The sequence below is a fragment of the Anolis sagrei genome, chromosome 6, assembly GCF_037176765.1.
Source record: "Anolis sagrei isolate rAnoSag1 chromosome 6, rAnoSag1.mat, whole genome shotgun sequence".
NCBI lineage: Eukaryota > Metazoa > Chordata > Lepidosauria > Squamata > Dactyloidae > Anolis > Anolis sagrei.
In genome coordinates, this window is record NC_090026.1 from 73,337,940 (window position 1) to 73,363,879 (window position 25,940).

A 25,940-nucleotide genomic window follows, 5' to 3' on the forward strand; every position below is an offset into this window, starting at 1 on the left:
CTGACTGAACAGAACAAACTACAGTCTTCAAAATGTTACTGTATCATGATTTCCATCAGCTTTAGTCATGATGTCGAATAATGAGCACTACAGAAGTTGTAGTCCAGCATAGAATGACATGGTGGGCCGCATTTGCAACATGTGATCTAGTCATAATCATCAAATCAACTGTGAATCAAGTAGTACTATAAGTGAACTCCGGCTGCTTTGTACCAAACTGTGCTAGGGAGCAAATCTCACTAACCAACATGGTAGTAAGTTCAGAAATGCCTACATGGTATCAGATCACTCATTCATTTCTGCTTCATATTAGGGAATTTCTGTTTATGGAGTATCTATAGTTAAACAAGTAAGAGCTATTTTGGAAATATATTTAAATTCAAATAGTTTATTTCATTTATTTATTTATTCAATTTAATATCTGTCCTTTCTCTTATAGTGAGATCTAATATACTAGATATTAGGAAGCGTATTCTAATTCATTGTACAAACAGCAATAAAAAGTAATTCCTACCCTTTATTCAAACCCTTTTCTTTGCATAACATTGCAATGACTGACCTCCTGTGGCTATGTGCGGTATTGGATGATGCTGGATAAAGGCAGATTACTCTCTTCTGGAAGCAGCTTGAAAACTGGGGAACCTCTCCAAGGGACATTTTTCTTAACATGCTAACTATCCTTACTAACATGTCTTATCCCTAGAAATGTTTCAGAACTACGAAATTATGCCAGTTGTTTATATTGTTTGTCCTCACAAACATAAGTTGGTTGAAGTTAAAGAACAGAATAAGATATAGTATATTTTTTTTACAAATGGGTCCAATGTACAATTTTTATCAAAAACCAGAATTTCCACTAAATAGAGCCTCACCGCAAAACCAGTTTTAAACACAATGAAGCAGGACTGAGAACATATAGAATCAGATTCTGAGAACATATAGAATCAGATTACTAATTCACCTCTGCTTTATAGAAAGTATGGAAGGTTTGATTAGCTTTAACTTTTTACCTATTTGGACTGTTCATTAGATACAACTACTGTATTTTTTTCAATTTCAGACACACTTTTTTCTATATAAACATATCTAAAATGGGGTGCATTTTAGAATCGCAGGTGTATTTTATCTATTTTGGTTGGTGTTGTTGGTGGTACCGATTAGGGTGCATCTTACAATTGAAGAAATACAGTGTGTGTGTGTGTGTAAATATATGTAAACTAGCTATGGAACCCAGCAATGCCCAAGATAGGCATTTGGTAAGGATAAACATTAGAAAAATTATTTTTGTTGGATTTTAGGAATTGCCCTTTTTAAAAATGCATAAGGATGTCGGTGAACTGTAACTCTCAAAATCGTGGCTCAATTCCCTCCAAACTGCGCCAGTATTCCAAGTTGTTCATGTTGGGTATTCATGCCCACCCTTCCAGCATTTTCTGTTGGTCATTGGGAAACTAGAGCTGATGTGGTCAATCCAATGCAATTTTCTGAATCAGCACCCCAAATAACTGAACCAAATCTAAAGTTGACTAAAAACTGATTTAAAAAAATGAGTATGTTTCACATTGAAAGACTTTGGTACTAATGCTGGAGAGTGGTCCTTGATCAAAGTGGTCCCTGGTCAAAAAAGGTTGGGAACCACTGATCTACACTGTAGAATCAATGCAGTTTGATGCCACTTTAACTGGCATGGCTGAATGCTAAGGAACCTTAGAAGTTGTGTTTTACAAGGTCTTTGGCCTTCTGTATTAAAGGGTACTAGTGCCTCCCAAAGCTGTACATCCCATGATTCCAAAGCATTGCAGTGTGACAGATAAATGATGGAAAACTGCACTAATTCTACAATATAGAATCAGCCTAAGACAGCGATTCTTACCAATATACTCCATACTATCCAGTGAATGACCATTAAATGTCTCTATCTGTTTAAAATATCAATTAAGTATGCTTAGGAGTCTTTACTTTGCATCTTTTAAAAATTAGTTCCAACTGTGATCATAAATTGTAAACAGTAATCTATCACTGGCTTCAACTGGATCATGAAAGTTTATTACATTTACAGACTGCATATGACATACCTGTAAGCACACTTTCCATCAGCAGTTTTAGATGTTATTGTTACATGAGCCACATGACTGATGCTAGCCAGTGCCTAGAAAAGAGAAATACAGTTTTATGAGCTAGCTAAGTCAACTAAGATGCTAAAGATGGAACTTACTAGTTGTTCTAAGTATGGAGGCCGTATATTTATGGATGTAATTAGTCATTAAAAACCTCTAATCTGAGCCCAAGCATTAGATAAAACATTTTTTAAAGATTGATTCACTAAAAAAAGATTTTAAATGAGTCATTTTAAATTGACAAGTTTGTTGATGACAACAAATTATGTAACAGTTACCACAAAAAACAGATTTCAAAGAGATCTGCAACGCAAGTGGTCTATGGGTTTAGCATGAGGAGAATGCAATCGTCTTCCTTGAAGGCATACCCCGAACAATGGCCATTTTCCTCCTAAGAAAGACCCCATATACCCCCCAGGAAGCATGTGGAGAATTCTCATTTTCTTTTCTCTTTTGTTTCACTGGACTGACTTAACCTCAGGGTGAGTTTTTTGTTTCAACCAGGAAAGAGGATGGAAAATAACTTCTGGTTTACTGGTCAGGGGGAAAAAAAAAGATATTTCTTCTGGGATAAAACCTGGTATGCACTTGTTTGGCAAATTTATCTCATCTAGCTATTAGGAGATATTGGGAGATATTGTTTTTTTAAAAAAATAGCAAATCATTCAATGTGCTGGAATTCTGTGAAGACATTAAAAACAACCTTGAGGGTTGAATGCACCCCGCAGACTATTTTCTTATCCCCATTCCAGTAGAATTACTATTTTAAACAGGTATTACAAGAGTAAATGGCATTCACCAGAAGCAAGTGTAAGGTGATTCACAGAGGGGAAAAAATTCTGAATGTTTGTGTCTATGTGTTTGTGTATGCGCACGTGGACACAGAAAAGGAGAGAGAGAACTCCAAGAGAATGGCAAATGAAGTGTTTGGCAACTTGATATTAAGCCAGTATGTGGCTGTTTTTTTAAAGGTGAATTTCATATTCATCTGATAATAAAGGAATTGAAAAAGAGGTGGTTTGTGACATGCTTTTCTACAAATCCATGGTATAGGTCAGGGCTTCTTAAACTTGGGTCCTGACCCTAAATGAGATCTCCAAAGCTCAATGTTGGGGTCCCAAAACAGTTTCCAAACATCGCCTAGTAGTTGTTTTAGGTATTTACACAAATTTGTTCTGCAGGATTTACAATTAACTCTGCAGAGGATGCTTCAGCTATATTTCATAAAATGGAAAATCAGAATGTTTAGCAAGCCTTGAAAATGATTTATTGTCGGAAAATGTTTGATTTGTATATCTATTTCACATACCTACATACCTGGGATCACATAAAACATTTCTTAGGCCAAAAAGGGTCCCAGATGGAAAAGTTTAAGACACTCTGGTGTAGGGAACACATGTGAAATATATTTTGCTCCTACATCTTAAAATGCATTTGAAATAATTAGAAAATACGCAAGAAATGGAAACCAACATGATAAAGAGGTTGGAACAACTGTCTGAAGAAAGATCCCAGAGATTGGGGTTCTTCAACTTAAGGGGGGGGGGGGAATGCAAGGAATCATAAGTTAGAAATGTATAAAATGATGTATAGTCTGATGAAAGAGGGCAGGGACAAAAGAGTATTCTTCTGTCGCCATATTAGAATGTGGGATTATGCACTGAAGCTGCATAGTGAGGGACTCACTATAAACCAATGCTTCTCAACCTGTGGGTCCCCAGATGTTTTGGCCTTCAACTCCCAGAATTCTTAACAGCTGGTTAGCTGGCTAAGATTTCTGGGAGTTCTAGGCCAAAACACTTGGGACCCATAGGTTGAGAACCACAGATAACACGGATGACTTTGAAAAGAGGCTAGGTAAATTGCAAAACAGATGTTTAATGGTAAACAATAACATCTCAAGAACTTACCTCACCTCTGAACCCATATGTAGAAATGCTAGATAGATCTTCAAAAGTCTGCAGTTTACTTGTAGTGAAGCGCTCACACACAATATCCAAGTCTTCCTTCTGTAGAAGAAAGATACAACTTTGAGTTTTGGCCAATGTGTTTTCATTTCCATAAATAACTATAATAAAAAATAACACCTACTAGATTCACTTACCCTAATTCCACAACCATTATCTTGGATCTGAATTAGTTTCAAGCCACCATCCTTAACTGTCACTTGAATGCTGGTAGCTTTGGCATCCAAACTGTAAGTACAAAAAGATGGTCTCACCCTATAACGATTAAAGTATTCTATTTCTATTCATAACCAGCCCAGTGTATGCATATATCTATGCAAAAAGGAAACACGTGTCTTTTCTTTCTTTTTATGCACTTACTCTCTTGCACCCCCCAAAACTTGAGGCAGCATGCAGGAGAGTTTATTTCAATCAAAAGGAGTTACAGTATCTTGAGGCTCCTGGTGCCCATAGAAAATAATGCAGACTTAAAAGAAAGCATATGATTTAGCTTGTCTCCTCCTAAAGATCTCTGGTGTGCTGAACTAGAGATCGTTAGCATCTCTGTTTACTCCAAACTTTCACAATACAGAGCATGCGTGGAATGTTATTCTTGCATGTAGGATAAACTAATGATACAGGGACAACTCTCCTTGATCGCCTCATTTCCCCCACAATGTAGAGTGTGGGGAAAGAAAGTGTACAAAGACATTGTCATATGCCCTCTTTCCAAGGACAATCACTGGGAAAGATGAGAAGGCTTCAGTGAAGAACTTTACTGGTCTAACTTTACCCATCCCACCATCACCATTAAATAACAACAACAACAACAACGGATGGGTGAAGACAGAGGGAAGGATGCACTCTCATCCAAATGACACTACCTAACACTACTGGGATTACAACCCAGCAGGATTTGTGAGAAAGAAGTATGTGCGTGTTTGCATGTACTTTACAGACTGACCTTGGTGTCACAGAAGTTGCTACACCTCTGGTATAAGAAATGCTTTGTAATACAGCTAACTTAAAGAAGTGTAACGTGAGACTGCTTTAGTGTGCATGTTTCAGAGCCAAGCTTCCGATTTTAAACAGACTTGCAAAGTTCCACTGAACAGAAAGGGATGTATATCTGAGTAACACTACTCTGGAATGCCAAACATCCATATGAGGAATACCTTAATTCAACAGTCTAACTATCTGAAAGGTATCATTTTCCTTTATGAGTCTATCACAATCTTAAGATCTTCAGATGAAATCTTCTCTCAGTCCCATTATCTTCACAGGACTGTTGGGCGAGGACACAAGAGCATGATGCCCTGGAATGTCCTTCTGCAGAAGCACAGACTGCCCCTCTCCCTGCTGCCCTTTCGCTGGTAGGGAAAGACCTTTCTGTTTGAGTAGACTTTCAATACGCAAATAACTTGCAAGGAGGTTTTTTACTGCTGTGTTCAGTGCCATTTCTATAATTTTATGATGTTTTAATGTTTTTTAACATTGCGTTCCCAGGTTAGTGAGATGGCCTTGGGTCCCATTCAAGAAGAAAGACAACATTTCGCTATGTAATATTTGGGGAAAAAAGTATGTTCCTAGTTTGAAAGTGTTATTTCCTGTTTAATTGTGCAAGTGAGAAACCAAAAGTGGCAAGTGAGAACCCGGAACCTCAATCAGTGGCTGATATGGGATCCCAGAGGTGTAGCAACTTCCTCTTGGTCACACAGAAGACTTGGCAACTTGGAAGACGTTGAACAGACTGTGTTCTGGTACAATGAGATGCAGAGCCAAGCCTTAAGAAATGGGGCTACATAGTGGAGTCCACAACATACGAGCATGGAGAAGAACAAACCACAGACCATTTACTACAGTGCAGTCTGAGCCCTGCCACATGCACAACTGAGTACCTTTTTAGAGCGACACCACAGAGGCACTCCAAATGGTAAATTTCCTTCTGGTCAAAGGAAATGTAGTGTAATACCAAGTTTTGAACTTTGTGCTTTTTTATACCTTACAATTGTAGTCTCGGTTCACTTTTGACACAATAAATTAAAACAAAACAAAACCAAGAAACAGGCAAATATTTATTACTCAGCAGCGAATAAATACCAGCCTACTTTCCAATACACTGTATGCTTGTGTAAACACTGTCTTAAATTAATGCAGTTTGACACCGCTTTAACTGCCATGGCTCCATGCTATGTAGAATCATAGAATTGGAAGAGACCTTGTGGGCCATCAATTCCAACCCTCTGCCAAGAAGCAGGAAAATTGCATTCAAAGCACCCCCGACAGATGGCCATCCAGCCTCTGTTTAAAAGCTTCCAAAGAAGGAGCCTCTACCACATTCATGGGCAGAGAGGGTGAAAGCATGATAGCTGGGTCTGGAAACTCCGAGCATTACGGAGATGCTGCAAAGGCGCTATGAATAAGGGAAGAGAGGGGGCGGAGTGAGAGCAAAGGAAGGATAGAAAGGAGGGGATGCTTAGGGTAAGGGTTAGGGCAAGGTTTAGGGTTTGAGTTAGGGTAAGGATTAGGGTTAGCGTAAAGGTTAGGGCAGGGGTCCTCAAACTTTTAAAACAGAGTGCCAGGTCATAGTCCCTCAAACTGTTGGAGGGCCGGATTGTAATTTGAAAAAAGCATGAATCAATTCCTTGCACATATCTTATTTGTAGTGCAAAAAACCACCACTTAAAACAATACAATAATTAAAATGAAGAACAATTTTAACAAATATAAACTTACTAGTATTTCAATGGGAAGTGTGGGCCTGGTTTTGGCTGATGAGATAGGATTGTTGTTGTGTACTTTCAAGTCATTTCAGACTTAGGTTGACCCTGAGCGAGGGCCGGGTAAATGACCTTGGAGGGCCATATCTGGCCCTCGGGCCTTAGTTTGAGAACCCCTGGGTTAGGGTAAGGTTTGGGTTGGGGTAAGGGGTTAGGCTTACGGTATGGTTCAGGGTCAGGGTTTCACCATTAAAGAATTCTTACATTCCTTCTATATTATCTGTCTCCAGGAGCCCCCGGTGGCACAGTGGGTTAAACCCCTGTGCTGGCAGGACTGAAGACTGACAGGTCGCAGGTTCGAATCCGGGGAGAGCACGGATGAGCTCCCTCTATCAGCTCCAGCTCCTCATGCAGTGACATGAGAGAAGCCTCCCATAAGGATAAAACATCAAAACATCTGGGCGTCCCCTCGACAACATCCTTGCAGACGGCCAATTCTCTCACACCAGAAGCGACTTGCAGTTTCTCATGTCACTCCTGACACGACAAAAAAAAAAATCTGTCTCCAGCCTGGCTAACATTAGATAAGTCTCTCTTGCACAAAATGCGCTCCCGAAGGAGCGATGCAACATCTCCGTAACACTCAGAGTTTCTGGACCCAGCTATCATACTATTACCGCAGAGAGTTCCACAGCTGAATAACTCTCACAGTCAGGAAGTTCTTCCTAATTTTCAGATGGAATCTCCCTTCTTGTAGTTTGAAGCCATTGTTCCGCATCCTAGTCTCCAGGGCAGCAGAAAACTAGTTTTACAAGGTCATTGTCCTTCTCTGTCAAAGAGTGCTGGCGCCTCCTTCACCAAACTACAACTCATAAGACTGCATAGCATGGAGCCATGGAAGTTAAAGCGGTACCAAACTGCATTCATTTACAGTGCAGATACCCTCTTAAGCTGTCACAGCAGAAGGCGGCAATGGGTTGGAGGGTGGGGGTAGAAAGGCCTTATATCCAAGAGGATCACCATGGAAACGGCGGCCCAGCCTCAGAGGCGCCTCACCAATTCTCCACCATTTCCTTAATGGCGTTGGCCGGTCTCTGGATGACTTCTCCAGCGGCAATGCGGTTCACCACCGTCTCGTCCAGGCGACGGATGACGCCGGACAGCAGAGCCATGGCAGCGTTGAGGGGGAGGCCTCTCAGCGGGGTCGTGAGGTGGAAAGAACTGCAGACACGCAACGGGAACGCCTGAAGAGACACAACCACAACTTGTCTTCCTCAGGAGACACTTCCGCACGGGCCCCTCTCGCGCGCCTCAGGACTGAAGGGGGCGGGGCCTGCCCCCGCGCGCCAAATATCGGGCCGCCAATTGGGCCGCGTCCTTTTTCCAATCCCGCGGAGCCACGCCCAGCCTGTGACGACTTCCGTCGAAAGGGAAAGTGCGCACAGATGTCAACAAAGTCTTGCGCAGAGTGGGAGGGAGCTCCGAGTGCTACAAAAACAATGTTATTTGTTTGTCACGGCAAAAGAAGGCCTCAGGTCAGCCCCGCGGCCTGTGTCCGCCCTGAGATTGAAGCCAGGTTGAGTCACAGATAGCTTATCCAGTGTTTATTACTCAGTCTCCAGGCGTGTGTCTCTATACCAGGGAAAGGGAGGAATCCATCGCTAAGGGCCCTTCCACACAGCCATATAGCCTAGAACAGTGGTTCTCAACCTGTGGTGCCCAGGTGTTTTGGCCTTCAATCCCAGAAATCCTGGTAAACTGGCTGGGAATTCTGGGAGTTGTAGGCCCAAACACCTGGGGACCCACAGATTGAGAACCACTGGCATGGAATATCAAGGCATATAATCAATATCTGTTTTGAACTGGGTTATCTAAGGGCCCTTCCACACAGCCATATAGCCCAGAATATCAAGGCATATAATCAATATCTACTTTGAACTGGGTTATCTAAGAGCCCTTCCACACAGCCATATAGCCTAGAATATCAAAGCATATAATCAATATCAGCTTTGAACTGGGTTATCTAAGGGCCCTTCCACACAGCCATATAGCCCAGAATATCAAGGCATATAATCAATATCTACTTTGAACTGGGTTATCTAAGAGCCCTTCCACACAGCCATATAGCCTAGAATATCAAGGCATATAATCAATATCAGCTTTGAACTGGGTTATCTAAGGGCCCTTCCACACAGCCATATAGCCCAGAATATCAAGGCATATAATCAATATCTACTTTAAACTGGGTTATCTAAGGGCCCTTCCACACAGCCATATAGCCTAGAATATCAAGGCATATAATCAATATCTACTTTGAACTGGGTTATCTAAGGGCCCTTCCACACAGCCATATAGCCTAGAATATCAAGGCATATAATCAATATCTACTTTGAACTGGGTTATCTAAGGGCCCTTCCACACAGCCATATAGCCTAGAATAACAAGGCATATAATCAATATCTGCTTTGAACTGGGTTATCTAAGGGCCCTTCCACACAGTCATATAGCCTAGAATATCAAGGCATATAATCAATATCTGCTTTGGTTATCTAAGGGCCCTTCCACACAGCTCTATATCGCAGAATATCAAGGCAGAAAATCCCACAATATCTGCTTTGAATTGGGTTATCTGAGTCCACACTCAGATAATATGGGATATCCTGCCTTGATATTCTGCGATATAGGGATATGTCGAAGGGCCCTTCCACACAGCCATATAACTTAGAATATTAAGGCAGAAAATCCCACATTATTTGCTTTGAACTGTATTATCTAAGGGCCCTTCCAGACAGGCCCTGTATCCCAGGAACTGATCCCAGATTTTCTGCTTTAACCCGGACTATATGAATCCCCACTGTTGAAGTACTTCCTCATTCTTTGCATGCTTGCTGGAGATTTTTATGGCGTCGTAAATTAGCTTCCCCCAATAAGCGGTACCTAAATTTCCTACTTGACAGATGCAACTGTCTTTCGGGCTGCAAAGGTCGACAGCAAGCTACACAAATTGGTGGGAAGCTCACTCCGAACCGGGATGGCTTCGAACTCATGACCTTTTGGTCAGTAGTGATCTTAATGCAGCTGACTCCTAGCCAGCTGTGCCATAGTCCCGGTTCCTTTATGTAGTTCGACACCACTTAGGGCCCTTCCACACTGTCCTTTATCCCAGGATCTGATCCCAGACTATCTACTTTAAACTAGAATATATTCCTCCCCACTGCCAGATAGCCTGGGATAAACCAGTTCAAAGCAGATATTGTGGGATTTTATGCCTTGCAAATCCAAGTTACATAGCTGTGTTGAAGGGCCCTAGTTCACATTAAGCAATGGGAAGGGGGGGGGGGGTCCTGTGTCCCTAACCCCAGCAAATGTGGAGGGCTGGCTGTAATGTTATTAAACAGTTCTGGGGGCAGTGATGGCTGGTGCCTTTCAAGCTAATGGGTTTGTGAATCCACTCATAGTTTAATCTAGTATTTACAGGAGCCATCCGAAGTGTTGAATCTGAATCCTAAATCAGTGCAGTATCTCAGGGATCTCCTTTGAAGTTATACAAAACTTGCTTGCTTTGTTACATGCTACTGCCAGAACAAGCTTTCTCTTTTGAGCTCTTGTAGTCATTTGGACCTACAGTATTATTGTTCCTTTTCTGTATTGAGGAAATTTGTATCAATAAAATTATTGATTTGTTTCCATGACAGTTCCAAGTTTGTAACTCTTATCTCTGTTTGAGCATTGATCAGTTTGTCACACAGATGAACACCCCTTCACAAGTGTGATCTTTATATGGGAGTTAGAAGGACTGTACCAATCAGTTCCAAACCCCAGAGCTTCCTTACTCCAACACTGTCAGCCATGTATTATATGCCAGTTGATGGACAGGGGAGGGAATGTATAAGCTTTCTATGTGTAGTGGCATTTTGTACTGGCAAATACCAGTATTTTACTCAAAACAGAAAAAGCAGGGTTTCTTGGCTAGACACACACAAGATAATTTTATGAACAGCATATAGTGGCTTCGGGTGGACTGCAATTCCCAGCATTCTTCAAAATTCACTAGGATGCTGGGAAATGGAAGTCCAGCATCTGAAGGGAGACATGATTTCTATCCTTGTTCAAAAGGAATAGGATTGCAAACAATCCTAGGAGGTATTATCTGATATCATTTATATTTTAGTAAAAGAAAAGTTATGGCACAGAAAATGTATGCCAACCAAGGAACATGTTGTAAAGCAATTTCCCTCTACTTTGTCAGTTTTATAAACAGCTTTCGAAAGAAAAAGAAGAAAGGAAAGGCAATAATTTGCCACTTCGAGGAAAGATGATTTTGGCCCCTTCTACACTGCCATATAAAATCCAGATTATCTACTTTGAACTGGATTATATTGGCAGTGTAGACTCATATAATCCAATTAAAAGCAGATGTGAATTATCTGTTTTAATAATCTGGATTATATGACAGTGTAGAAGGGGCCATGGTCTACAAAGATTTATGCTGATATAAATGGGTTGTGCACTAGGAAAGCAACTCAATCAAATGGCTAAATTCATGAGGACACTCCAAATCTATGGAAGTAACTGAAAATGATATACCAGAAAAGGTAATTTAGACTCCTTCTAAACTGCCATGTAAAATCCAGATTATCTGCTTTGAATTGAATTACAAGGCAATTTAGACTCATATAATTCAGTTCACTCCAGCAAAGGATCACCGCCTTGTTGTGGCGCTGGAGCTTGAGCACCTCAGTGATGTCATGAGCGAAACCGTGAAGGGCCACCCAAGACGGGACGGTCGTGGCAGAGAGGTCAGACCAAGCGTGATCCCTGGGGAAGGCAACGGCAAACCACCCCAGTATCCTTGCCAAGAAAACTAAATGGACCAGTACAACCAGAGATATGTCGGTATGCCATTGGAAGATGGGACTCCCAGGTCGGAAGATGGCCAAAATGCTACTGGGGAGGAGCAGAGGATAAGTTCAACTAGCCCCAGATGTGATGACGCAGCTAGCTCAAAGCCGAAAGGAAGGCTAGCGGCCGACGGTACTGGAGGCGAACGACGAATCCGATGCTCTAAAGATCAACACACCATAGGAACCTGGAATGTAAGATCTATGAGCCAGGGCAAATTGGATGTTGTTATTGGTGAGATGTCAAGACTAAAGATAGACATTCTGGGGGTCAGCGAACTGAAATGGACTGGAATGGGCCACTTCACATCAGATGACCACCAGATCTACTACTGCGGACAAGAGGAACATCGAAGAAATGGAGTAGCCTTCATAATTAATAAGAAATTAGCTAAAGCAGTGCTTGGATACAACCCAAAAAATGACAGAATGATCTCAATTCGAGTGCAAGGAAAGCCTTTCAACATCACAGTGATCCAAATATACGCCCCAACCACAGCTGCTGAAGAGGCAGAAGTAGATCAGTTCTATGAGGATCTGCAGGACCTACTGGATAATACACCAAAAAGAGACATTATTTTCATTACAGGAGACTGGAATGCCAAGGTGGGAAGTCAAATGACAACAGGGATCACAGGCAAGCATGGTCTGGGAGAACAAAATGAAGCGGGACGCAGGTTGATAGAATTTTGCCAGGAAAACTCGCTATGTATAACAAACACTCTCTTCCAACAACCTAAAAGACGGCTTTACACATGGACTTCACCAGATGGTCAACACCGAAATCAGATTGACTACATCCTTTGTAGCCAAAGGTGGCGGACATCCATCCAGTCGGTGAAAACAAGACCTGGGGCTGACTGTAGCTCAGATCACGAACTTCTTATTGCTCAATTTAAAATAAAACTAAAGAGATCAGGGAAAATACACAGACCAGTTAGATATGATCTCACTAACATTCCTAGCGAATATACAGTGGAAGTGAAGAACAGATTTGAAGGACTAGATTTAGTAAACAGAGTCCCAGAAGAACTATGGACAGAAGTCCGCGACATTGTTCAGGAGGCGGCAACAAAGTACGTCCCAAAGAAAAAGAAAACCAAGAAGGCAAAATGGTTGTCTGCTGAGACACTGGAAGTAGCCCAAGAAAGGAGGAAAGCAAAAGGAAACAGTGATAAGGGGAGATATGCCCAGTTAAATGCGCAATTCCAGAGGTTAGCCAGAAGAGATAAGGAACTATTTTTAAATAAGCAATGCATGGAAGCGGAAGAAGACAACAGAATAGGAAGGACAAGAGACCTCTTCCAGAAAATTAGAAACATTGGAGGTAAATTTCAGGCAAAAATTGGTATGATAAGAAACAAAGATGGCAGGGACCTAACAGAAGCTGAAGAGATCAAGAGAAGGTGGCGAGACTATACAGAAGATCTGTATAGGAAGGATAATAATATCGAGGATAGTTTTGACAGTGTGGTGAATGAATTAGAACCAGACATCCTGAGGAGTGAGGTTGAATGGGCCTTAAGAAGCATTGCTAACAACAAGGCAGCAGGAGACGACGGGATCCCAGCTGAACTGTTTAAAATCTTAAAAGATGATGCTGTCAAGGTGATGCATGCCATATGCCAGCAAATATGGAAAACACAAGAATGGCCATCAGACTGGAAAAAATCAACTTATATCCCCATACCAAAAAAGGGAAATGCGAAAGACTGCTCAAACTTCCGCACAGTGGCCCTTATTTCTCATGCCAGTAAGGTAATGCTCAAGATCCTGCAAGGAAGACTCCAGCAATACATGGAGCGAGAGTTGCCAGATGTTCAAGCTGGGTTTAGAAAAGGCAGAGGAACGAGAGACCAGATTGCCAATATCCGCTGGATAATGGAGAAAGGCAGGGAGTTTCAGAAAAACATCTACTTCTGCTTCATTGACTATTGTAAAGCCTTTGACTGTGTGGATCATAATAAATTGTGGCAAGTTCTTGGTGGGATGGGCATACCAAGCCACCTTGTCTCTCTCCTGAGGAATCTGTACAAGGACCAAGTAGCAACAGTCAGAACTGACCACGGAACAACAGACTGGTTCAAGATTGGGAAAGGCGTACGGCAAGGCTGCATACTCTCACCCAACCTTTTTAACTTGTATGCAGAACACATCATGCGATGTGTGGGGCTGGATGAATGCAAGGCTGGAGTGAAAATTGCTGGAAGAAACATTAACAACCTCAGATATGCAGATGACACCACTCTGATGGCCGAAAGCGAGGAGGAGCTGAGGAGCCTTCTAATAAAGGTGAAAGAAGAAAGCGCAAAAGCCGGGTTGCAGCTAAACATCAAAAAAACCAAGATTATGGCAACAAGAATGATTGACAACTGGAAAATAGAGGGAGAAAATGTGGAGGCCGTGACAGACTTTGTATTTCTAGGCGCAAAGATTACTGCAGATGCAGACTGTAGCCAGGAAATCAGAAGACGCTTACTTCTTGGGAGGAGAGCAATGTCCAGTCTCGATAAAATAGTAAAGAGTAGAGACATCAGACTGGCAACAAAGATCCGCCTAGTCAAGGCCATGGTATTCCCTGTAGTAACCTACGGATGTGAGAGCTGGACCTTAGGGAAGGCTGAGCGAAGGAAGATAGATGCTTTTGAACTATGGTGCTGGAGGAAAGTTCTGAGAGTGCCTTGGACTGCGAGAAGATCCAACCAGTCCATCCTCCAGGAAATAAAGCCCGGCTGCTCACTGGAGGGAAGGATACTAGAGACAAAGTTGAAGTACTTTGGCCACATCATGAGGAGACAGGAAAGCCTAGAGAAGACAATTATGCTGGGGAAAGTGGAAGGCAAAAGGAAGAGGGGCCGACCAAGGGCAAGATGGATGGATGGCATCCTTGAAGTGACTGGAATGACCTTGAAGGAGTTGGGGGTGGTGACGGCCGACAGGGAGCGCTGGCGTGGGCTGGTCCATGAGGTCACGAAGAGTCGGAGACGACTGAACGAATGAACAACAACAATTCAGTTCAAATCAGATAATATGGATTATTTGCTTTTATATTTTAGATTATATGGTAGTGTACATTTAGCCTAAATCTTCATTAACTTGTTATGTGACATATGCCTTCATTAAGGCCCCTTCTACATTGCCATATAATCCAGATTATCTGCTTTGAACTGGATTATATGAGTATACACTGTATATAATCCAGTTCAAAGTGGAAAATCTGGATTTTTTTATGTCAGTGTAGAAAGGACCATAGTTATCAACTAAAGAAATCAGAGTAATAAAGAACCAATAAATGGTAAATTTCCCAGCTGATTCTGTATTATTACCTAGTTCCCTTGACTTTTTAAATAACTGTTTCTTGCTAGTTCCTTAAATTTAGAGTTAAATGCTGTGTTTTTCTTACAAGATTGAAACTGTATTTTCATTTGTGATTAATTATGGTACAGTTAGCCCTTGACATTTACTGGAGTTAAGGCCGCAGGATCCCTGTGAAAGTAGAAAAAAAGTGAATGAAAAAATTATTTACCCGAGAAAACACCTTGCTGGAAATCTAAGGGGTCTTCCAGACCGGACCTATATCCCAGTATCCAATCCCAGGTTTTCTGCTTTAAACTGCATTAGATGTGTCCTCGCTCCAGATAATCTGGGATAAACAGAAAACCTGGGATCAAATCCTGGGATATAGAGCCTATCTGGAAGGGCCCTGGGACAGTGGACAGATCTGCAGACTATAAATTGATCTACCCAATATTTTGTTTTCCTTCTTCATCCAGCGGGGGTGTGCTGATAAGCAGCCGATCTGATAAGGATCAGCATTGGATGAAATCAGGCCATTATGTGCTGCTCTGTAAACTGCCCTGAGATGGTGGGATACAAATAAAGTTATTATTATTTGATACATAGCAAGATTAGTAGACAGCAAACTATGCTGGCTTTTGTATGTGATCACACGCCGGATACTTCCCAAGATCCAAGTAGGGTGGCCTTTTGCAGCTGACAGATTATAATTTTGTCAGCACCAATTGTTTTTAAGTGAAGGCCAAGGTCTTTAGGCACTGCACTCAGTGAAGTGTTGTTGTTTTTGTTATTGTTCTATGTTATTATTATTAGAAGAAAGGGAAAGTGAGCACTCCCATGAGAAAGCTATGGTTTTTGGGGCTGGGGGGGCGGAGCAGGGGAGCAATGGTGTTTATTTACTTTTTCGCAAAGGGGTGTACATAATTCCAAGATTAAAAATATTTTAACAACTAGTAAGGGCAGTTTATAAGAAGGTCTTTCTTCCTATACACAGTGTAGAGCAGGGGTCCTCAAACTAAGGCCCGGGGGCCGGATATGGCCCTCCAAGGTCCTTTACCCGGCCCTCGCTCAAGGTCAACCTAAGTCTGAAATGACTTGGAAGGACACAACAACAATCCTATCTCATCAGCCAAAAGCAGGGCCACACTTCCCATTGAAATACTAATAAGTTTATATTTGTTAAAAACAATACAATAATTAAAACGAGGAACAATTTTAGGTGTTTTTTGCACTACAAATAAGATATGTGCAGTGTGCATAAGAATTCATTCATTGTTTTTTCAAATTATAATCCGGCCCTCCAACAGTTTGAGGGACTGTGACCTGGCCCTCTGTTTAAAAAGTTTGAGGACCCCTGGTGTAGAGGCTTTATTGTCTTTGGACATCTATTTCTGAAACTCTTAAACCTAGGACATTTGCTGAAAAACCCATGGGAATCAGTTAACTAAAGAAAAGATAGGGATACAGAGATGTTATACATTGAAAGTGGTTTTGGTGAGATAGGTGTCAATTGTATGACTGTTTCCTCCCAGTTCAAATCAGGGAGAGGAAGGAATTGGGGGAGTGAAACTGAGTAAGACTTTCTAGATTTGTTATGAAATTTAACATTAACAAATATTTATTTTCTCCCTGAGTGACATTTTTTTTAGTTTATTAATGATTGACTTCATGCATTAACTATTTTGCTACCTTCTTATCTCTGCCCTTGACTAATGTTTAGAAAACTCAGGCAAGCTGTTCAGGCTAGTACACGTGAATTTCTTGCCAACAGCAGCAGAGGGATCCAAGAGCACAGTGACCTCACAGAAACTGTTGAGTCTTCAGTTTGACAAATGCATCTGCTAAAGGAAATGAAACCTATTTTTACTTGCACGGAGCAAAACTAAGATATTTACAAATATTTGCAAGGTATTTGCAAGTTCCTCCCATGGAAAGTGAAAGAAAAAACTGGCACTATCCTAAATTAAACAGCTGTTATTTACACTATTAATCAGATAATTCCTTGGTCTGCCTGACCTTTACTACTTATTTTGTTACAAACATTTTTTGCTTTCTTTTCTCTGTGCTGATGATGCACATACCTACTCATCAAACATCCCAGTATTGTACATCTGGTAAACCGTGACCGTCATAATAAGCAAAATTTTCGGAAGCTGTCCACCTCTTTCTGGTTTTGGATCTGCCAATAACATGTTTTAAAATTTATCTGTCTCAGAGGATCGGAATTTGAGGACAGGATGGCAGTGGAAGGAAAAATGAGATTCTTAAATTGCTGCATTCGGGGAAAAACAACCTTGGAAACAGCTATGGCTCTTTCTACACTGCCATATAACCCAGATTATCAAAGTAGATAATCCACAGTCTGCTTTGAACTGGATTATATGAGTCTACACTGCCATATAATCCAGTTCAAAGCAGATGATCTGGATTTTATATGGCAGCGTAGAAAGGATCTACGTCATCAGCTTCAGAGCTGTTACTAATCTCATCTCGGGGAAACGCCTCTGTTGATACTGTGTGGTTTCAAGTTCCTAACATATGATGAACTCTCACAGGGTTTTCTTAACAAGATTTCTTCAGAGAGGGTTTGCCTTTTCCTTCATCTGAGGCTGAGAGTGTGTGACTTATTCAAGCTCACCAGTGGGTTTTTATGACTGAGCAAAGATTCCAATCTAGGGCTCTTGAATCACAATTCAACATTAAATCCACTACATGCTGGCTCAATGAAACATCTAGTGGCTGTAAAAAGGAGACCAATGTTTATTTGGAGATCAAGTCACTAGCACAAAGAATATGTCCAGAAGAATGTTACATAACTTCCTTTTTTGAGGTGCCACCATTATCCATTATTTCTAGGTGCAAAGATTACTGCAGATGCAGACTGTGGCCAGGAAATCAGAAGACGCTTACTTCTTGGGAGGAGAGCAATGTCCAATCTCGATAAAATAGTAAAGAGTAGAGACATCACACTCTCAACAAAGATCCGCATAGTCAAAGCCATGGTATTCCCTGTAGTAACCTACGGATGTGAGAGCTGGACCTTAGGGAAGGCCGAGCGAAGGAAGATTGATGCTTTTGAACTGTGGTGTTGGAGGAAAGTTCTGAGAGTGCCTTGGACTGCGAGAAGATCCAACCAGTCCATCCTCCAGGAAATAAAGCCCGACTGCTCACTGGAGGAAAGGATATTAGAGACAAAGTTGAAGTACTTTGGCCACATCATGAGGAGACAGCAAAGCCTAGAGAAGACAATTATGCTGGGGAAAGTGGAAGGTAAAAGGAAGAGGGGCCGACCAAGGACAAGATAGATGGATGGCATCCTTGAAGTGACTGGACTGACCCTGAAAGAGCTGGGGGTGGTGATGGCCGACAGGGAGCTCTGGCGTGGGCTGGTCCATGAGGTCACGAAGAGTCGGAGATGACTGAACGAATGAACAACAACCATTATCCATTTGTCCTTGAAGCCAAGGCCATATCACACTAGGAAAATTTCTTTCTTGGACCCCACAAAAGTTAACAGAAAGCTTATAACTGCATTGCTATCAAATAAGTACTTTTAGTTTAAGTGAAATTTAACTAAATTATAAGTATTGATAAAAACAATTCAATGTAATAAGGGCATGTGAAAATATTTTACTGCAGCTGAAGTGTAAAGAACATTTCAGTTAATGCCACTAGAGCTAGTGAAAAAAAGCATTTTCGGCCAAATAAGAAGATCCAACCAGTCCATACCTCAGGAAATAAAGCCCGACTGCTCAGTGGAGGGAAGGATAGTAGAGGCAAAGATGAAGTACTTTGGCCACATAATGAGAAAAAAGGAAAGAGAGAAGACAATGATGCTGGGGAAAATGGAAGGAAAAAAGAAGAGGGGCCGACCAAGAGCAAGATGGTTGGATGGCATCCTTGAAGTGACTGGATTGACCTTGAAGGAGCTGGGGGTGGTGACGGCTGACAGGGAGCTCTGGCATGGGCTGGTCCATGAGGTCATGAAGAGTCGGAAACGACTGAACGAATGAACAACAATAAACTTGGAATACTACATTTATTGGTGCCATTGTACAAAGGGGGTTATAGCATATTGCCAAACAATACAAAGTAACAAAATTTGAAAAAAATGTTCTGTTCCTGGTTTGAAAGGTTTATTTCCTGTTTAATTGTGCAGTACATACTTTTAAAGTAGTTGTTATACTCCGGAAATGTCGCTTTTGTGGCTGCCACAAACTATATCAAATTGGTTGAGATTCGATGAGATATTCATTGAAAAACTATAGCAAAATGTATTGCTGGGTGTCCTGCAAAAACAAAGTTTTTGCAGTTTGTTGTTGTTCATTTGTTCAGTCGTCTCCAACTCTTCGTGACCTCATGGACCAGCCCACGCCAGAGCTCCCTGTCGGCCGTCACCACCCCCAGCTCCTTCAAGGTCAGTCCAGTCACTTCAAGGATGCCATCCATCCATCTTGCCCTTGGTCGGCCCCTCTTCCTTTTACCTTCCACTTTCCCCAGCATAATTGTCTTTTGCAGTTTAATAAACCTTTTTCTATGTTTTTATGATAGAACCAATTAGGAAATGACATTTATAGCCCAGGAACATAGTGTAATTGGAGAAGAAACAGTTTGACATAGCCTTAATGCTTTATTTCAGATACCTGCTATTGAACCAGAAAATGAAGAAATCGAAAATAAGAGTTTGCTAAGGAATGGGTTGGATTTAGGGCTGGTTGGCTCTATTTGCATCAATTGCATAATAACATTTTAGAGAGTGGTGTTTACATACTACATAGCAGGCAGCTAATTTGGGAAAACAACGTCCTTCAAATAACCTAGACTTGGGTAATATGGGACAGGGGTGGAAAGGATCTGTTTCTTGTAAGTCATAGAGTGCAGGCAATAGTTCACTAATTAAATGTGAATCAAAACTAAAACCATAGCACAAGACAACTGTAAATCAAAACTGAAACCAGGGCACAAGAGAACAGCAAAACTTGGTACTGTCAGTTCTTTGTCCATAGATTCTGTATCCACAAATGCAACCACCAATAGCTTGAATTTTTTAACTCTCCAAAGCAATCATTGACTTGGCATTTTGTATAAAGGGTACCATTTTACTACACCATATTAACATCCTTGAATATTGTTAATTACCGGGGTCCTGGAACAAACTCCCAAAGAGTATTGGTATTCTAGTCTACTGTATATTTAATGCAGTAGACTAGACTTCCATTTGATATGGTGCTTGGAGATAACTACATATTATGGGTAATGATATGGTGACAAACAGCATTTCATCATCTTCCCAAAACTTAGTGTAAATATATGTGTGTGGCGACAAAATGGAGAATGGTCCATATGCTGCTGTTCTTGTTTCCAGCTGTAGCCTATTGGGTAGTTCATTGGCTGAAACAGGAAGCTATTGATCATGCACCCCTCTAATGCTGTCTCAACTCTGTAGAACACTTCAGAAGGCAGAAATGGCACATAAGCATTTCTTGCATGACAGGGCAGTGCTGGATGGCTTGTGTGGTCTCTTCCAACTCTATGATTCTAAGATTCAATGATCCTTGGAAATCCTTCTAGTACTATTCATTAATTGTTTCAGCAATGATGGGTCTGTGCCAAACTAGGCACGAATATTCCATATACCCAAATATGAACACAGATGACGTTTGGGGGAAATAGAACCTTGACATTTGGGAGTTGTAGTTGCTGGGATTTATAGTTCACCTACAATCAAAGAGCATTCTGAACCCCACCAACGACAAAATCGGGGCAAACTTCCCACACAGAACCCCCATGATCAATAGAAAATACTTAAGGCCATCCAATCCAACTCTATTCATCAGGGCAAGAAAAGTAATCAAAGTCCTCCTGACAAAGAGCCATCCAGCCATAGATAGATAGATAGAGATAGATAGATATGATTCACACACACAGAGATATAGTATCATAAATTTGAAAGGGACCCCTAAAGAAGGACAATTATATGTTGCATGTTCCAGAGTAGGCAAACCAGACAATCTCCACATCAATACTGACATAGAAACAAGGAATACTGTTTACCCACAAGCATAAAGGAATTACATATATTAGAAACCAACATTTTTTCATTACTTTATTTTCCAGATCACCAGACAGGGCCACAGCAACGCGTGGCAGGGGACAGCTGGTCTATATAAATTAAAATGTAACGTTTGTGGGATTAGCAGAACTCAAAAACCACTGGATGAATTGACACCAAATTTGGACACAAGACACCTAACAACCCAATGTATGTCCTTCACTCAAAAATTTTGATTTTGTCATTTGGGAGTTGTAGTTGCTGGGATTTATAGTTCACCTACAATCAAAGAGCATTCTGAACCCCACCAACGATGGAATTGAACCAAACTTGGCTCACAGTTCTCCCATGACTAACAGAAAATACTGGAAATGTTTGGTGGGCAGTATCCTTTGGTTTTGGAGTTGTAGTTCACCTACATCCAGAGATCACTGTGGACTCAAACAATAATGGATCTGGACCAAACTCTACATGAATACTCAATATGCCCAAATGTGAGCACTGGTGGAGTTTGGGGAAAATAGAACCTTGACATTTGGGAGTTTTAGTTGCTGGGATTTTTAGTTCACCTACAATCACAGAGCATTCTGAATCCAACCAACGATAGAATTGGGCCAAACCTCCCACACAGAACCCACATGTGGGCCACAGCAACGCGTGGCAGGGGATGGCTAGTCTATATAAATAAAAATGTAATGTTTGTTTGTGGGATTAACATAACTCAAAAACCACTGGGCGAATTGCTGCCAAATTTGGCCACAAGACATCTACTAACCCAAGGAGTGACCTCACTACATCAAGGACTCAGCCCACTTCATAGAAAAAATCAGCAATCTCAAGCTAAATACCAATGACAAACTGATCAGCTTTGATGGGGTGTCTCTATTTACTATAGTCCCGACAGCAGACACCATTGCACTAATCAACCAGAGGTTCCCAGTAGACATCACAGCTCTGTTTCACCATTGCCTCACCACCAGCTACTTTCAGTGGGACAATGAGTTCTACGAACAAAAAGATGGAGTAGCTATGGGGAGCCCTCTCAGCCCGGTCGTAGCTAATTTCTACATGGAACACTTGGAAAAACAAGCCCTGGAAACAGCAACCAAAAAGCCCACTATATGGTTCAGATATGTGAATGACACCTTCACTATTTGGAGCCATGGAGAAGAAGAACTCAACAGGTTCCTGGACCATCTCAACAGCATCCACCCAAACATCTAATTCACCATGGAAAAAGAAAATGAAGGAAGATTGCCTTTTCTAGATGTCCTAGTCATCCGCAAACCAGATCAACAATTGGGGCACACCGTTTACAGAAAACCCACACACAGAGATAGGTATCTAGTTCTGCATAAAAACTCCAACCATCACCCAAGTCAAAAAAGAAGCACCATTAAAGCATTGGCAGACCGTGCAAAAAGAATCTGCGAACCCCACCTCCTCCAAGATGAACTGAACCACCTAAACTGGGCTCTCCAGGCCAATGGATATTCCACCTCAGACATCAGAAGAGCTGCAAGACTGAGAACAAGCTATAAGAGTCAAGACAAAGATCCACCCAGAGGAAAGGTGTTCTTGCCATACATCAAGGGAACCACTGACCGCATAGGGAAGCTGCTGAGGAAACACAACATACACACTATCTACAGACCCACCAAGAAAATCCAACAAATGCTACGTGCAGCAAAGGACAAGAGGGATCCTCTCACCTCTACAGGAGTCTACCGTATACCATGCAGCTGTGGACAAGTCTACATAGGGACCACCAAACGCAGCATTGCCCAGACAGGCATCAAGGAACATGAAAGGCACTGCAGACTACTTCAACCAGAGAAGTCAGCCATAGCAGAGCACCTGATGAACCAGCCTGGACACAGCGTATTATTTGAGAACACAGAAATGCTAGACCACTCTCACAACCACCATGTCAGACTACACAGAGAAGCCACTGAAATCCACAAGCATGTGGACAATTTCAACAGAAAGGAGGAAACCATGAAAATGAACAAAATCTGGCTACCAGTATTTAAAAACTCTAAAATTACAACAGCACAACAACAGAGAGGAAACTAACAAGGACATCTAATCACCTCTCAAGAAATGTTTGCTCCAGGCACTGTCAGGCCATTATATGCTAATCAAGGTGGTCAGTTGAAACGTTCACACCTAGCTCCAGCAGATAAGAGTCCTTTGTTTCACCCTGGTCATTCCACAGATATATAAACCCTTTTCCCTAGTTCCAACAGACCTCACTACCTCTGAGGATGCTTGCCATAGATGCAGGCGAAACGTCAGGAGAGAATGCCTCTAGAGCAGGGGTTCTCAAACTTTTTAAACAGAGGGCCAGGTCACAGTCCCTCAAACTGTTGGAGGGCCTGATTATAATTTGAAAAAACATGAATGAATTCCTATGCACACTGCACATATCTTGCTTGTAGTGCAAAAAACACTTAAAAACAATACAATAATTAAAATGAAGAATGATTTCAACAAATATAAAATGATTAGTATTTCAATGGGAAGTGTGGGCCTACTATTGGCTGATGAGATAGGATTGTTGTTGTGTGCTTTCAAGTCGTTTCAAGAGAGGGCCGGGTAAATGACCTTGGAGGGCTGCATCCGGCCCCCGGGCCATAGTTTGAGGACTCCTGCTCTAGACCATGGCCATATAGCCTGAAAAAACCTACAACCCTCCCATACAGAACCCCCATGTGGGCCACAGCAACGCATGGCAGGGGACGCTAGTCCATATAAATAAAAATGTAATGTTTGTTTGTGGGAGTAACATAACTCAAAAACCACTGGACAAATTTCCGCCAAATTTGGCCGCAAGACACCTACTAACCCAAGGACTGACCATCACTAAAAAAATTGATTCGTGACATTTGGAAAATAGAATCTTGACATTTGGGAGTTGTAGTTGCTGGGATTTGTAGTTCACCTACAATCACAGAGCATTCTGAACCCCACCAACGATAGAATTGGGCCAAACCTCTCACACAGAACCCCCATGACCACCAGAGTGGGCCACAGCAGCAAGTGGCAGGGAATGGCTAGTGTGTGTGTGTATATATATATATATATATATAAACGAAACCGACACGCACTTTCCTTTTCCTTATTGTTTCTGCAGGCTCTGGGGAAATGCAGCTCAATGAGGACCTGTTGATCTCTTTGATGCTCTTCAACATTGGATCCTTCTATTTCAATCTGTCCTTCAATCTATATCTTTGAAAGCACAGATTGAAATAGAAGGATCCAATGTTGAAGAGCATCAAAGAGCTCAACAGGTCCTCACTGAGCCGCATTTCCCCAGAACTTGCAGAAACAATAAGGAAAAGGAAAGTGCGCGTCGGTTTCGTTTTGCCCTGCCTTCCCGCCAAGCAGGACAGAGGCGAAGAGGGGCAGCCTGTTTCCCCGAAATGACGTCACGGTGGTCACGCCCCCTGGAGCGGGAGGGGCGGGGCTTAGCGTGCAGCTGGGAGCGCTATCAGGAGGCTGGGCGCGAGGCATTGAGAGCCGGAGCAGCTGCTGCTCGGGGCTTCCTCTGCGGCCTCGCCGTCCAGGTAGGTCCTTTGGGCGAAGGCCTCAGGAGAGATGCAATCCCTTGTGGGGGAGGGAGGGGGGGTGGTCAAAATCCTTCAGGAGATGCTCTTGGGGATGGTTGTGTGTACTTGGGGGCGTCTACACTGGAGGAGCAACGCAGTTTAATAACTACCCTGGGGTTCCTGGGAATTGTGGCTTTGCAAAATCGTCAGCAATCTCTGCCATACTGCATATACCTTAGAGTTCTATTAGCCATTAAGGTGTCAAGCTGTATTCATTCTACAGCAGGCATGGGCCAACTTGGGCCCTCCAGGTGTTTTGGACTTCAACTCCCACAATTCCTAGCAGCCTACAGGCTGCTAGGAATTGTGGGAGTTGAAGTCCAAAACACCTGGAGGTCCCAAGTTGGCCCATGCTTATTCCACAGTGCATATTTTAAACAATTAAGAACTACCAAAAGGCAAGAGGTTTGTTCCCCTATCTCAGCCCCCTTCCACACAGCTGTCTAATAATAATAATAATAATAATTTATTTATCGTGTCATCAGCAACCATACCATTGTATTACATTTCTAACAGAACAAAACAAACAAACAGATTAAAAAAAACACAGATTTTGCAAACTTGGTAGTTGATTAAATGTCCTTTGACCAGTATCTGGCCACTTGGAGTGCCTCTGGTGTTGCCGCAAGAAGGTCCTCCATCGTGCATGTGGGTTCAGGGTGCATTGCAGCAGGTGGTCAGTGGTTTGCTCTTCTCCACACTCGCATGTCGAGGATTCCACTTTGTAGCCCCATTTCTGAAGGTTGGCTCTGCATCTCGTGGTGCCAGAGCGCAGTCTGTTCAGCGCCTTCCAAGTCGCCCAGTCCTCTGTGTGCCCAGCGGGGAGTCTCTCATCTGGTATCACCCACGGATTGAGGTGCTGGGTTTGGGCCTGCCACTTTTGGACTCTCGCTTGCTGAGGTGTTCCAGCAAGTGTCTCTATAGATCAGGGGTCAGGAACCTTCAGCCCTCCAGGTGTGGTGGACCAACTCCCACAATTCCTTGAGGCTCGGCATTCGCCCCAAAGGCTTACCTTGGCCTCAAGGAATTGTGGGAGTTGAAGTCCACCACACCTGGAGGGCCGAAGGTTCCCCATGCCTGCTATAGATCTAAGAAAACTATGTCTTGATTTAAGTCGTTGACATGTTGGCTGATATCCAAACAGGGGATGAGCTGGAGATGTCTCTGCCTTGGTCCTTTCACTATTGGCTGCTACTTCCCGGCGGATGTCAGGTGGTGCAATACCGGCTAAGCAGTGTAATTTCTCCAGTGGTGTGGGGCGCAGACACCCTGTGATAATGCGGCATGTCTCATTAA

The 25,940-nt window shown here is 42.3% G+C and overlaps 2 protein-coding genes across 4 annotated transcripts in view; one reads left to right on the forward strand and one right to left on the reverse strand.

The window, feature by feature from the left end:
- Window positions 1-8,124, reverse strand: part of MLH1 (mutL homolog 1) — a 29,701-nt gene extending 21,577 nt beyond the window's left edge. The window contains exons 1-4 of one of the 2 annotated variants that reach the window (XM_060781671.2): window positions 7,840-8,124; window positions 4,222-4,312; window positions 4,028-4,126; window positions 2,076-2,149 (exon numbers count right to left, since the gene is read on the reverse strand). In XM_060781671.2, coding sequence (XP_060637654.2) covers window positions 2,076-2,149; window positions 4,028-4,126; window positions 4,222-4,312; window positions 7,840-7,955 — 380 coding nt within the window. In that variant the 5' untranslated portion in view covers window positions 7,956-8,124. Of the gene's footprint in view, window positions 1-2,075; window positions 2,150-4,027; window positions 4,127-4,221; window positions 4,313-7,047; window positions 7,149-7,839 lie in introns of those variants that run through there. The other variant, XM_067470191.1, reaches the window with a different exon arrangement.
- A 16,395-nt stretch (window positions 8,125-24,519) lies between these two features.
- TRANK1 (tetratricopeptide repeat and ankyrin repeat containing 1) overlaps window positions 24,520-25,940 on the forward strand; it is a 75,900-nt gene continuing 74,479 nt past the window's right edge. For both annotated transcript variants that reach the window (XM_067470197.1, XM_060781673.2), the window contains exon 1: window positions 24,520-24,602. The gene's annotated coding sequence lies outside the window, so the exon portion shown is untranslated. The remainder of the gene's footprint in view (window positions 24,603-25,940) is intronic.